The following is a 12337-nucleotide window of genomic DNA, read 5'->3' as shown; positions in this document are numbered from 1 at the left end:
ATTCATTCATACAGCCAACAGACACATGAAAAAATGCTCATCATCACTCGCCATCAGAGAAATGCAAATCAAAACCACAATGAGATACCATCTCACACCAGTTAGAATGGCAATCATTAAAAAGTCAGGAAACAACAGGTGTTGGAGAGGATGTGGAGAAATAGGAACACTTTTACACTGTTGGTGGGATTGTAAACTAGTTCAACCATTATGGAAAACAGTATGGCAATTCCTCAAGGATCTAGGATCTAGAACTAGATGTACCTTTACTATCTTTCTAATTTAGTGGGAATTCATCCCTACCTGGTATCCTTGGACCTCCCTATCAGTGCCTGCTCTGAATCAAAAACTGCTACTACAATTAACGATAAAAATAAAAACAATAACTATAGCTACTTTTCATTAAGCAGCTACTATATGCCAGCTGCTTGGTACACATTATACTAATTCATCTCACAGACAAGGAAATAGATTGAGAAATAGCATGCCATGATTTAAAACTATATCCATCTGACTCTACAGCTCATCATTTTTGCAGAACAAGTATACATTTCAGTAAACATGTGTGTTAGCAATGAAACAAGAAGAGCAATATTCCCTATTAAAGGAATTAATATTTCCTATTAAAGGACCTGAAAAAAGTTCTCTGTAAGGGAAATGCAAGTTCTCATCAATAGAACATTTGTCTTCATTAAGAAGAATCAGAATTTAGAAACATACTCTAGAGTACCCTCCCATAACATTTTCCTTTTTAGCACTTAACACAAGGACATTTTAACAATTATTTCTTTAATATTGTCTCCCCTTTTAATCTGTAAACCCCATGAGCTACAAATTACACCTGTTTTGCTTCTATGTATAGTATATAGCATACATAGCATAGAATTTATTAGGTATGTATTTATTTAAAATAATGAATTATGAGGCCAGGCATGGTGGCTCACACCTGTAATCCCAGTATTTTGGGAGGCTGAGGTGGGTGGATCACTTGAGGTGAGGAGTTCGAGACCAGCCTGACCAACATGGTGAAATCCTGTCTCTACTAAAAATACAAAAACTAGCTGGGTGTGGTAGTGCATGCCTGTAATCCCGCTACTCAAGAGGCTGAGACACAAGAATCACTTGAACTTGGGAGGCAGAGGTTGCAGTGAGCTGAAATTGCACCACTACCCTCCAGCCTAGGCAACACAACAAGACTCTGTCTCAAAAAACTTAAAATAAAAAGAATGAATTATGAACCATAAACTGAAAGAAAATACAATTAGGTCATTAAGTCTTCTTAGTAAACTAGTACTCACCTTCCAGTTTTCAAAAAAATTTGATTTACAAGTAAATCTACTTTTATTTAGCTTTGTGTATAGAAAAAGAAAGAAATGAAGATGTAATGAGGGAGGAAAAAAGCACACTGAAAGATCCTATTCATCTTTACCTGGGTAATCTCATGTTCCCAGTCACTAAAATTCCAACTAAAGTTCATCCCAAAGCTTTCTTTCTGTAGCCACTCCAGCCCAGTGTGATCCTTCCTCTCTATGATATTCTTCAACCATCACTGCTTTACTACTCATTTTGACATTGATTCAAAATATCTGCATGCTTTAGTTATATCTTATCTATGTAATAATACTCAAGCCTCCTTCATGTCACGTCTTCAGATCTCATACACCTTTATCTCTTTCATTGACCCTTAAATAATGCTACACCCTAGTAAGCACTCCAATTTTTAAAAATCAAATGTAAATGTTAGAAGAAACATAGTTCTAGATAGCCCAAGGGATCAATCTCTATTCAAGGCAGTGTGTATCATTCTGTTCAAAGATTAGAGCAAGAGGCTTGTAAACAGTACTCCGTCTTGCCTGAGGGCTTTTCTAAGGCCCCTGCTTGGGGAAGGTGCAAATAATCTGCACTTTCAACACATATCCACCATCTTCTTTATTCCAACAAGGGTAGCTCTGCTTCACTCTGTTTTTATTTATTTAGGATGTCTCACCCTACTTGCCTCACTTAGTCCGTGGCCCTGTCCCAGACCTCAGCTAAGTCAACTGATTCTATGTTTTCTCATAATATTCCTTTGAAAAGAAAAATATGCTGTTGTTGTTGCTGGCATGAGTGTGTGTTTAAGGGGACTTAAGTTCACAATCCTAGAAAATTCTTCATGCCCCAGATGAATGCCTTGAAAATGTATCCCAATGGCCACAAGGTGTTCTGCAAGGTGTATATATATATGTCAGTGGTTCTCTAAGTACGGACCCCAGACCAGCAGCACCTATATACTAGAAAATGCACATTCCTGGGCCCCAACCCAACCATACAGAATAAGAAACTCTAGGAATTGAGCCTAGCAATCTGTGTTTAACAAGTTCCCTTAGTCTTGTCATCATGCGCACTAAAGTATGAGAACCACTGGGGTAGGTGGACAGGCCCAAATCAAACACCACTGGCAAAACTGCCCCAAAAGTAGCATTTATCAAGAGGTAGGGGACATAGTATAGCCTCTCTTATTAACCAGAAATGTTTCCTTTCCAACTGCTCAGAGCAAAGTTTTTGGGAAAGTGGCATTTCCTTGTGAAAGTAATTAATAACTTTCATAAAGACGATATGTTTAAATCTATAAGTTCTGGAAAACTCAATTTTAAAAGAGATAAATAAATTGTCTCAAGAGTTACTTCTGAGCTTAGTAAATTTGACCATGTCCCTCCCTTGCACAAAACCCTTCAATGGCTTCCCATTGCACTCAGAGTATAAAATCTTTACATGCTTACAAAGCCCCGTATAATCTGGCCCTGCCTTAGTCTTTAGTATCATCTTTTACCACTTTCTCCCTCACTCACTACCCTCCAGTCACAATGACCTTTTATTCCTTGAATGCACTAACCTCCTCCTACTACTTCAGAACAGTTCCAATTTGATGTGCCCACTGCATGGAACTCATTCAGCTCTCAGCCTAATTCATTCAGCTCTCAGCTGAATGAATGAACTCATTCAGCTCTCAGCCTAATTCCCTCTTGCTCACCTTTCAGGTACCCATGAAAATATCAGTTCTTCAGGGATGCTTTCCCTAACACATCTACCCCATCACTCCTCTAAAACCTACTGGTCTAGGTCCTTTTATTGTAAGCTCTCTCATAATGCTCTCACTCTTTCTTCTTAACATTTATCATGCATATTTTCTTTGTTTGTATAATTAGTTTAATGTCTTTTCTTCCCACTATACTCTACATTAACAGAGGCCAGGATCATGTCTCTTACTGACTCTTGTTTCCCCAGCACATAATATTTAATTAGAATAAAATGATCTTCAGATAGCTATAAAGATATCAGAAGTCTAAGAAGGTTTAAACATTTTACAAAGGCAAATGTGTTTCTGTTATATATTTATTCAATTTTATCCCTGGCCTTCCTCCATTTTAAGGAGAAAATCCAAGTTTATGTTTCTCCTATGATTTCCCACAAATAGGTTTTAGTGAGCAGCAGTCAGAACTGCTCAGATGGGACCTGAAGTGATGTGAACCATGTCTAACTGACTACACAGCTTGAAGTAAATAGAAGAATGCTTAACCTGGTTTTCATGCCATCCTCTAGCTTCTCTAAAAAGGACATCACTACAGATAAGTGCCAAGATCACCCGCTGGGAGAAATTTTGAGACAGAACCACCCAGACTCACTTCCCCTCTATCAATTTTAGAAAGAAAATAGGCACAAAAATAAAAAGAGAGAGAATAATAAAAGTAAATATTACCATATAGAAGCCATCCTAGCGAATGGCATCTGCCACCTAAACCATTTTTTCTAATAAATTGATCCTGTCAACTTTGACAGGTTACATTGCACATGTTGACTTTCCAGATCGGATCGCTAGCCAATGTCCTTTTTAGGTAGATGATAAAATAAAAACAAATAAATTCAGCAACAGTCCTCCCTGTTGGTAGAAAAAGCTAAATAAAAGCTTCTTACTCTGTGTCCTGGAGGCTAAATTCATCTTTTTATGAATAACTTAATAACATGGGACCTTATTCAAAAGCAAAAGGACCTGGTCCATCATTTTCCAAATGTCATATGCAGGAACCATCAGGTGACCAATTTTCCAGGGTGCACAAAGAACTAAGGTGGTATTACTTTTTAATATCCACTTCACCCTATGTCAGGAATTAACTGATGAAAGAGGGAAACTAGGGGCACAGGGAACTATGAGGTTGTTCTATTGAACCATGTGTCTACTGACACGTAGCACCAGGTGCAATGGGTACAATCTTCCTACTGTAGGAAAATAATCAGTAAGGAAAGAGAAAGCTCTACAAAATAGATGTTAAATTGGAGAGTATGAGCACCTCTCATTGCCCTCCATGAGAGACTTAATAGAAAAAAAACAACATGATTAATTGCAAGGGCGCTCCGGTTCTGTTACCAACTAGCCAAGCCACCTTAGACAAAGTACCTGAGTCTCATTCTCTGCATTAATAAATAGGGATGATGATTAACTCCCTTGAAAATTTACTGTGAGAATTAGAAATTACATATGTAAAGTACCTAAGGTAGTGTCAGATAAATAGTTAGCACTTAATAACTGATAGCTAGAATCACTTTTGCTATTGTCATTTCTCACCCCAGCATAATGACAACTATTATAAAAAAAAAGAACAAAAGAAAATCATGTTTCACTCACTCAAGAAGATTGTATTAATGGAGAAGGCAGGCAGTCAGTGAAACTCATGCCAATAAATACAGTTTTATCTGCAATGAGGTTAATGTGAACACATCAGACAACAAATTAAAATAGAACATAAGGTCAAGAATAAAGTATCTATTTCTCTTACCCTTTACTATTTGTTCTGGGAAATTGGTCTAGTTAAATATTGGTTTAAAGGTTTGAACCTATTCTAAAGCATGCCTGATTAGGCATATCCCAGACAAATAATTTCCCCAGGAGTCTGGTCCCAATCTGAATGACCACTGGTTGGTTCATCAGATTGTGGGGTTTTAAACGCAACTAGATTCCAAAATATAGAGTATTTTTGAAAATAGTTGGCAATTTGATTTCTTAAAGTGAGGAATATGTGAAGGTCAGCTTCATTCAAGTAGAAAATTTTTTAAACTAACATTTATCAAGAGATTACTATGTGACTGGCTTACTATTTGCTTGAATTTGAGTGCATTATATCATTAATTCCTCACAACACCTTATAGTAAGAACTTCCATTACATTCTATAGTAAGTACCTTAATTTTTTCATTCCATTACCCTCATTTTTTTCAGTGAAATAACTGAGGTACAGATTTTAAACTCTCCTAATATTACAGGGACAGAAAGTGATGGTAGGACATTAACTGGAATCCAGGTCATTCTGATATCAAGGACTGTCTTAGCTTACTGTGTGGACAAACCAAAATGTTTTTGTGGACCATTTATAGAATAGAAAGCTTTAAATGGACTTAAAGAATGCTTAAAAGTGATATAATTATAAAATTTAAAATATTATAGGTAGTCCAACAAATCCTATAATAATAGATCGGGGTAGAGGAGAAAAAGAATCTTGAAGTATTACAAAATAACATTAAAAAAGGAAAGAAAATTTATATAAACTCAAGTTAAATAGACCATGAACTTGATGTAAAATAAATTTTTAACATTTATATCACTCTACCTACTAGGTACAAGGTACTATTAGGCTCTGAGTGAGCTATAAGGAATTAAAAATAATCTCTTCCTCAAAAGCTTAAAAAGCAAAATTGAAAGTTAAAACATATGTATTCTCCCAAACACCTAACAAAATAAGGAGACAGACACAATGTATTCAAGGATGTTTCTCTGCCAGGACATCAACTCCATGAAGGCAAGGACATTGGTTCTTGTATCATTAGTACCTAGAACAACGTTTGGCATTATAGTAAGTATTCAATAAATGTTTATTGAACAAAAGGATATATGTATGTATGTATGTATGCATGTACGTATGTCTGCATGTGTTGGGTGAAAGTTCAACAAAAATCAACTGACAAAAGGCATATTAATATGAGAAAAAGCACACAAATTTATTTAATCATAGTTTTGCATGACACTGTGGTGGGAGCAAGCCCCCTAAAATCTGGCCATAAACTGGCCCCAACACTGGCCATAAACAAAATCTCTGCAGCACTGTAACATGTTCATAATGGCCCTAACGCCCAAGCTGGAAGGTTGTGGGTTTATGAGAATGAAGGCAAGGAACACCTGGCCCGCCCAGGGCGGAAAACCTCTTAAAGGGATTCTTTTCTTTTTTTTTTTTTTTTTTTTTTTTTGGTGACGTTTTATTCATTTATTTATTTTATTATACTTTAAGTTCTAGGGCATTCTTAAGCCACAAACAATAGCATAAACGATTTATGCCTTAAGGGCATGTTCCCGCTGCAGTTAACTAGCCCAACCTATTCCTTTAATTCAGCCCATCCCTCTGTTTCCCATAAGGGATATACTTTTAGTTAATTTGATACCTATAGAAACAATGCTAATGACTGGGTTGCTATTAATAAACATGTGGGTAAATCTCTGTTTGGGGCTCTCAGCTCTGAAGGCTGTGAGACCCCTGATTTCCCACTTCACACCTCCATATTTCTGTGTATGTGTCTTTAATTCCTCTAGCGCTGCTAGTTAGGGTCTCCCCAACCGAGCTGGTCTTGGCACACTGAAACCTTCAGACTGAAGACCCAAAGATACAGGAGTCAACTTTTTTTGCTTAGATTCAACAAAGTATGGACAGCTGTGCAGCAATATGATTGGACAAAGGGTTATATCTATGGCTAAAAAACTGGTGAAACCCATCAAGGTCTGTCTGTCTAGATTCTTCTTGACCTCTCTATGCAGCATTCTTTCTTTATGGCTATGGGTCATGACCCTCTCTGGAACTGTTATGAGCTACAATCAAACATGGTAGGTCAGATAATTTCTTTATGACCAGTTTTTACAAAGGAAGGCAGGGGAAAGCTACAGTGATAGTTTTAGGCTTTATGGCTGGTTTGGGGGGAAAGGGAGTTCTTATTTCTGTAACCTGCCTTGGGAAAAGAGATTCTATTTTCTAGAGCTACCCTCAGGGATGAGTGCAGGCCAGAGATAGGAGGGCAGGAGAAGGTCAAAGAACAACTTCTGAGGGCTTCATTTTGGGATATCATTTTCTAAGCTCCTGCACATGCATGCATGAATATCGGATAGTAAGTACCTGATGATTTCAATAAGTATACTCACCCAACCTGGGTCAAGGGAAAATCATGGTGGAAACGAGATTTTTTAAAGTGATATGGCCACACTACATAAAGCTGATAGTAACATTCTATAAAACGTTCAATAGTGTCACCATCTGTGATGGTCAATTTTATGTGTCAACTTGACTTGGCCATAGGGTGCCTACATATCTGGTCAAACATTATTCTGGGTGTTTCTATGAGCATGTTTTTAGATGAGATTAACATTTATTATCAGTAGATCAAATAATGTAGATTGCCCTCCCTAATGTAGGTGGGCCTCATTCAATCAGTTGAAGGCCTAAATAGGACAAACGCATTGATCCTCCTTCACATAAAGGAGAATTCTTCCTGCCTGAAAGCCTTTGAACTGGCTCATCAGCTTTTTTCCAGCCTTTAGAGTAGAACTAAAACACTGGCTCTTCCTGAGTCTTGAGCCTGCCAGCCCTTGGACTAGAACTATACCATGAGATTTCCTGGGTGTCTACCTTGCTGAATCATCCTGCAGATCTTGGGACTTACCAGCCTCCTTAATTATGTGAGCCAATTCCTTATAATAAATCTCTCTCTTTATCCATACACACATACACACACGCATGCACATACACATATACATATATACCCTATTAGTTCTGTTTCTCTGGAATAGTCTAATAAACCATCATATACTGAATCTCAAATGGAGAAACAGTTTAAGCCAGAATGGTATTTATTATGTTCTCATGTTATTTCTTCAATCTCGCTAACCTCTCTGATGCCCAGTATCAAGGATTCTTGAGGTTCTCAATAAGTAATATTTGATGATAAAGACCAAAACAGTAATTATGCTGGAAATGGCTTATAAAAAAAATTCTTAGCCTACATCCTTTCTCAGTTATCTTGACTCGAGTACTTAAGTGAATTATGATTCATCAAGAAGCTTCATTCTGTTTTAAAAAAAGATCATCAATTATCCAAGAAAATTCTATTTTCTTTTTTAAAAGGTCCATTTTCAAAAACACTCATAAAACATATAAGGAACAAATGAAAATCCTAATAGAAAATAGGTAAAGGTTATGAATAAGACATTCACAGAAGAAAACTGCAAAGAGCTGGCTAATAAAACAAAAAAATGCATAAACTCACTTATAATTAAAGAAACGCAAACTAAAACCACAAAGAGATCCAATTTTAACCTATTACACTAGCAAAATTAAAATTTCCATTATACCCAGATGTGGGGAAAGAAACATTCTCATCACTATTGGTGAGATGTTCTCTAAGATGAATACACAGCACAACCTAGGTAAGTTAAAAATGCACATATCGTTTGGCATAGCTATTCTTCTGTGAGGAACTGATCCTAAATAAAGGTATGCTTCCAAAAGCATGTCAACAGTAGACATGCAGCAATGTTTGTATTAGCAAAAACCAAAACAATCTTCCAACCCCATACAGCCTAAATATTTACCAGAAAGCTAATAGTTAAATAAATGATGGTACACATATGTCATAAATACTAGACAATCATTAAAGAAAATGGATTACACTAAATTTGCTGATATGAAAATAGATCCAAGATATGAGTCAAACAAGGTATAGAATCATTTATGTAAAATTATCCCCTTTGAGTATATTTTTAAAAGAATATAAAGAAATATATACGTGTATATATATATATACACATCTATAATATCTACATTACAGATAAATAGAGACAGCCATGTAGCTCAATAGAGAGATGCATAAACATTGTTCTGGAAATATACACTGGAAACTTATCAATGATTACTTTGGGGAAGGACTAGCTATTGATCAGCAAATATAGCACCTAATTTTTATAACTTCCTGTGTAGTATTAATGCGTAACTATGTGTGTAACTTGTTTTTAAATGCTAATTTTAAAATTTAGGCAGAGAAAATCTTACTCCCACCTGATTCTTTCAAGTAATGCTTAATAATTGAAGAAATTCCTCGAGGTGCCACAAAGTTACAGTCTCCGTCTTTCATCACCATTCCTTCAACAGGCGAGGTTAGAGGCCTCAAAATGCCATGGGCTAACAGTTCATCATAAAAACTGAAATAAATCAATATGTATATTTAATGTAATTATATACCATGAATAGCTCTAAAAGACTATATTTTCTTTCAATAATTCTCAGAGGTTATAATTCAAAATCATAGATATCTTCCTATGAATATTTTGTATTAAATAAAATGTATATTTTGTGTTAAATAAAACTTATAATACAGGTGAAGAAGAGAAATGTTTTGAGAATCCATGGGTCTTTTGCTGACATTAGTCAAAGGCCTATTTCTCTGTAAGTACATTTTTGAAGTAAAGTTTATGAAAGCAAACAAATGTATTTAGGATATCAATTTTAAATTTGGTTCAGAAGATTGACCCCCATCACAGCTAGTTGCCTTCTTCCATAACACCAACATAGTAATTGATATTTATTGAGCCCTTACTGTGTTCCATTTATCAGCTAATCTAACCTTCACAACAACCCTATGACATCATACAACTGCTAAGATTGATTCCACTTCTCGTAACTAACTCACCGTTGGTGTTTTTTGGCATAATGAGGAGTACAGGTGATGTACTGAGCACCCAAGTCAGCTGTGCACTGAGGATTATGAGGACTGCTGGCTGTAGTCATTCTTCCACCTTGAATTAATCCACAGGAAAATGTCTTACTGCATTAGAATGAGCCTTAGCAATTAATTCAATGCACCTTAGGCTACCCCAAACAGATTACTTCAAAAATATCTTAAGAAACTTTTTTAACTTGAAGTATTTGATAGATTGTGAGATTTTAGAAGAAAAGGAGTCATGAACAATGTAACAGTGTCCAGCACCATTATAGAGCACATATTTAGTAACAGGAGTCAGTGAATGGATAAAACTAAAAATGATGAATGAAATGTCAGAATAAATGAGTCAGCTAATGCTCTTTCATTCATGCAGTCAATCTTCATCAGAATGACAGGATTCTGCAAACTAGATCTTCAGAAGGTCTCGGTCTGTGATCACTTTGGTAGTCTCATAATCTGCAGAAAGTTGCAAAGCCAATAGACAGACCAAGGCAAAAATCTATTTATTAGCGACAGCAGTAGGCCCAAGCTTTGCAAACTTGGGTCGGGGCCTCTCCCACGCCGCTCTCTCAGGTCTCCCTCTGTAGAGCGCGGAGTACTCCTGCTCCGCCCCCACCCTCGCCCCTTCTTGGGCCTTTTCCCGGGCTGCTCCCCGATCACGTGACGAGGCGCGCAACTGGGCGCATGGGCCGGGCTACACTGCCTCTCAGGGAGCTGAGGGTCTAGCATTGACGCCTTAGACTTTCTCGGATGCAGCCCACACCACCTCAGCGGCCCGGCCGGCTGGCCTCTTTTCCCAGGTTTCGGCGTTTAGACAACTCACCTGAGTCCTCAGCCTTGTCCCACACAGCAAGGTACAAGGGACGGGAAGTCTGCCTCCTCAGCAGCGCAGCGCACAAGCTTCCTGTCACCCCGGCGCCCACGATCAGCACCCGCGCCATGGCGATAGGGAGCCGCGATCCGTCCTGAGTCTCCGCGGCGGGGCGGACCGGCCCGGCCCGGACTTTGTGGAAAGGCGGCCGGACCGGCGCTAGCGCTCTTTGGTTCCGTGCTCCCTTCGCCGACCTGGGCCCTGAGCTGTCCCTCCGGCCGGCCTGCAGGGGGCGGAGAGGAGGCGGTCGGAGCTCAGAGGCCCCTCGGTCCTTGACGAGTAAACCTGGGGCTGCGGAGAATCGGGGCTGTCTGTCTCCTCGCTTTGGGGGCAGGGCGCATCCAGAGAAGTTCCACACTCCGGGCTGCACGTCGCCCAGAAAAGCTTGGAAATGGTGTGGGCTATTGTTGGGAGAACCCGCCTCGCCACAGAGCTGACGTTGACCACAGCAGAGAACCAACCTACCCTATCTACTGCGATAACTCTCATGCCTGTTGGGATTTTTGCAATTTTACTATTCTAGATTTGAAAGTGGGAAGAAGCAACACCAGCGATACCACGGGCAACCTTTCCTCTAATGCTTGAACGGCCACTATTAGCAAAATAGAAACATCTTTTGGAATCTGGGAGACATTTTTCTTAGACTCGGGACTTTGTGTAACCTTCCTGAACCTCAATTTCTCCGTCTGGGAAATGGGAACAATAACGTATACCTTTCAAACTTGTGAAGATTAAAGACAACGGTTGATTCATCAGAAAATTCCAAATTACTCTTCAATAAGTTCTATATCAGAACGCATTCCGTATGTTCTAAGGAATATAAAGATGAACAAGAGAAGGATTGGTGCCATTCCCATTGTTTTTTTCCCCCTCCTAACATTGTACTGTAAGTTCTCAATGAAACAACAGAAGGCAATGAGAATACTGAGCTATTAAAAAATAAATAATTAAGTTACACTGACTTGCAGATAAGTTATTACCTGGAAAACTAAGAAACTGAACAAGTATCAGAATCAATAAGAAAATTGACAATGGTAGCCAATTATAATGGAAACATTTAAAAATCAGAATATTTACTTCATGTCCCCATCATGGAAAAAAAAACCATGTATCAAATGGGTGATGAATTAATACTAGATATATCTAATGAAAGAACTAGAAGAAAATGTAGGCGGGCATATATGACTAAGAAGACATTGTTAAGCATAAAAATGAAAGATGGAACTGAACAGAAAAACTACATAATCATTTACAACTTGTGTGTTACAAAATACACAGAACAAAATATGAATAGTAAATTTCTGAAAGGTGTATGAAAGATTAAAGTTAATATTTAAAAACATCATGCAAAGTCTTAAATACACAAATGACAAAAGCCAAAAGGAAAATGTATATATATTGGATAGAGTTCTTGAATAAAAAGAAATACATAGGTCCAGTAAGCATGTGTTTAATTTTTTATATTCAAATACAAATTAAAATGAGGTACTATTTTTCATTTGTTGAGTTTTTTGTTTTTTCTTTCTTGAGACAGCGTCTTGTGTCACCCAGGCAAGAGTGCAGTGGCATGATCAGGGCTCACTTCAGCCTTGACCTCTTAGGCTCAAGCGATTCTCCTGCCTCAGCCACCTGAGTAGCTGGGACTACAGGTGCCCACCACCACGCCTGGCTAATTGTGTGT

The 12337-nt window shown here is 38.0% G+C and overlaps 1 protein-coding gene across 2 annotated transcripts in view; it reads right to left on the bottom strand.

Annotated features, from left to right (window-relative positions):
• Positions 1 to 11146, bottom strand: part of RNLS (renalase, FAD dependent amine oxidase) — a 313298-nt gene extending 302152 nt beyond the window's left edge. For both annotated transcript variants that reach the window (XM_017867539.1, XM_017867534.1), the window contains exons 1-3: positions 10609 to 11146; positions 9753 to 9858; positions 9122 to 9264 (exon numbers count right to left, since the gene is read on the bottom strand). In XM_017867539.1, coding sequence (XP_017723028.1) covers positions 9122 to 9264; positions 9753 to 9858; positions 10609 to 10726 — 367 coding nt within the window. In that variant the 5' untranslated portion in view covers positions 10727 to 11146. The remainder of the gene's footprint in view (positions 1 to 9121; positions 9265 to 9752; positions 9859 to 10608) is intronic.
• Between the last annotated feature and the right edge of the window lie 1191 nt (positions 11147 to 12337).

The sequence above is a fragment of the Rhinopithecus bieti genome, unplaced genomic scaffold (genome assembly GCF_001698545.2).
Source record: "Rhinopithecus bieti isolate Rb0 unplaced genomic scaffold, ASM169854v2 scaffold_53, whole genome shotgun sequence".
Taxonomy (NCBI): domain Eukaryota; kingdom Metazoa; phylum Chordata; class Mammalia; order Primates; family Cercopithecidae; genus Rhinopithecus; species Rhinopithecus bieti.
Note: the sequence above shows the minus strand (reverse complement) of the source record. Positions and strands in the feature narration are given on the sequence as shown.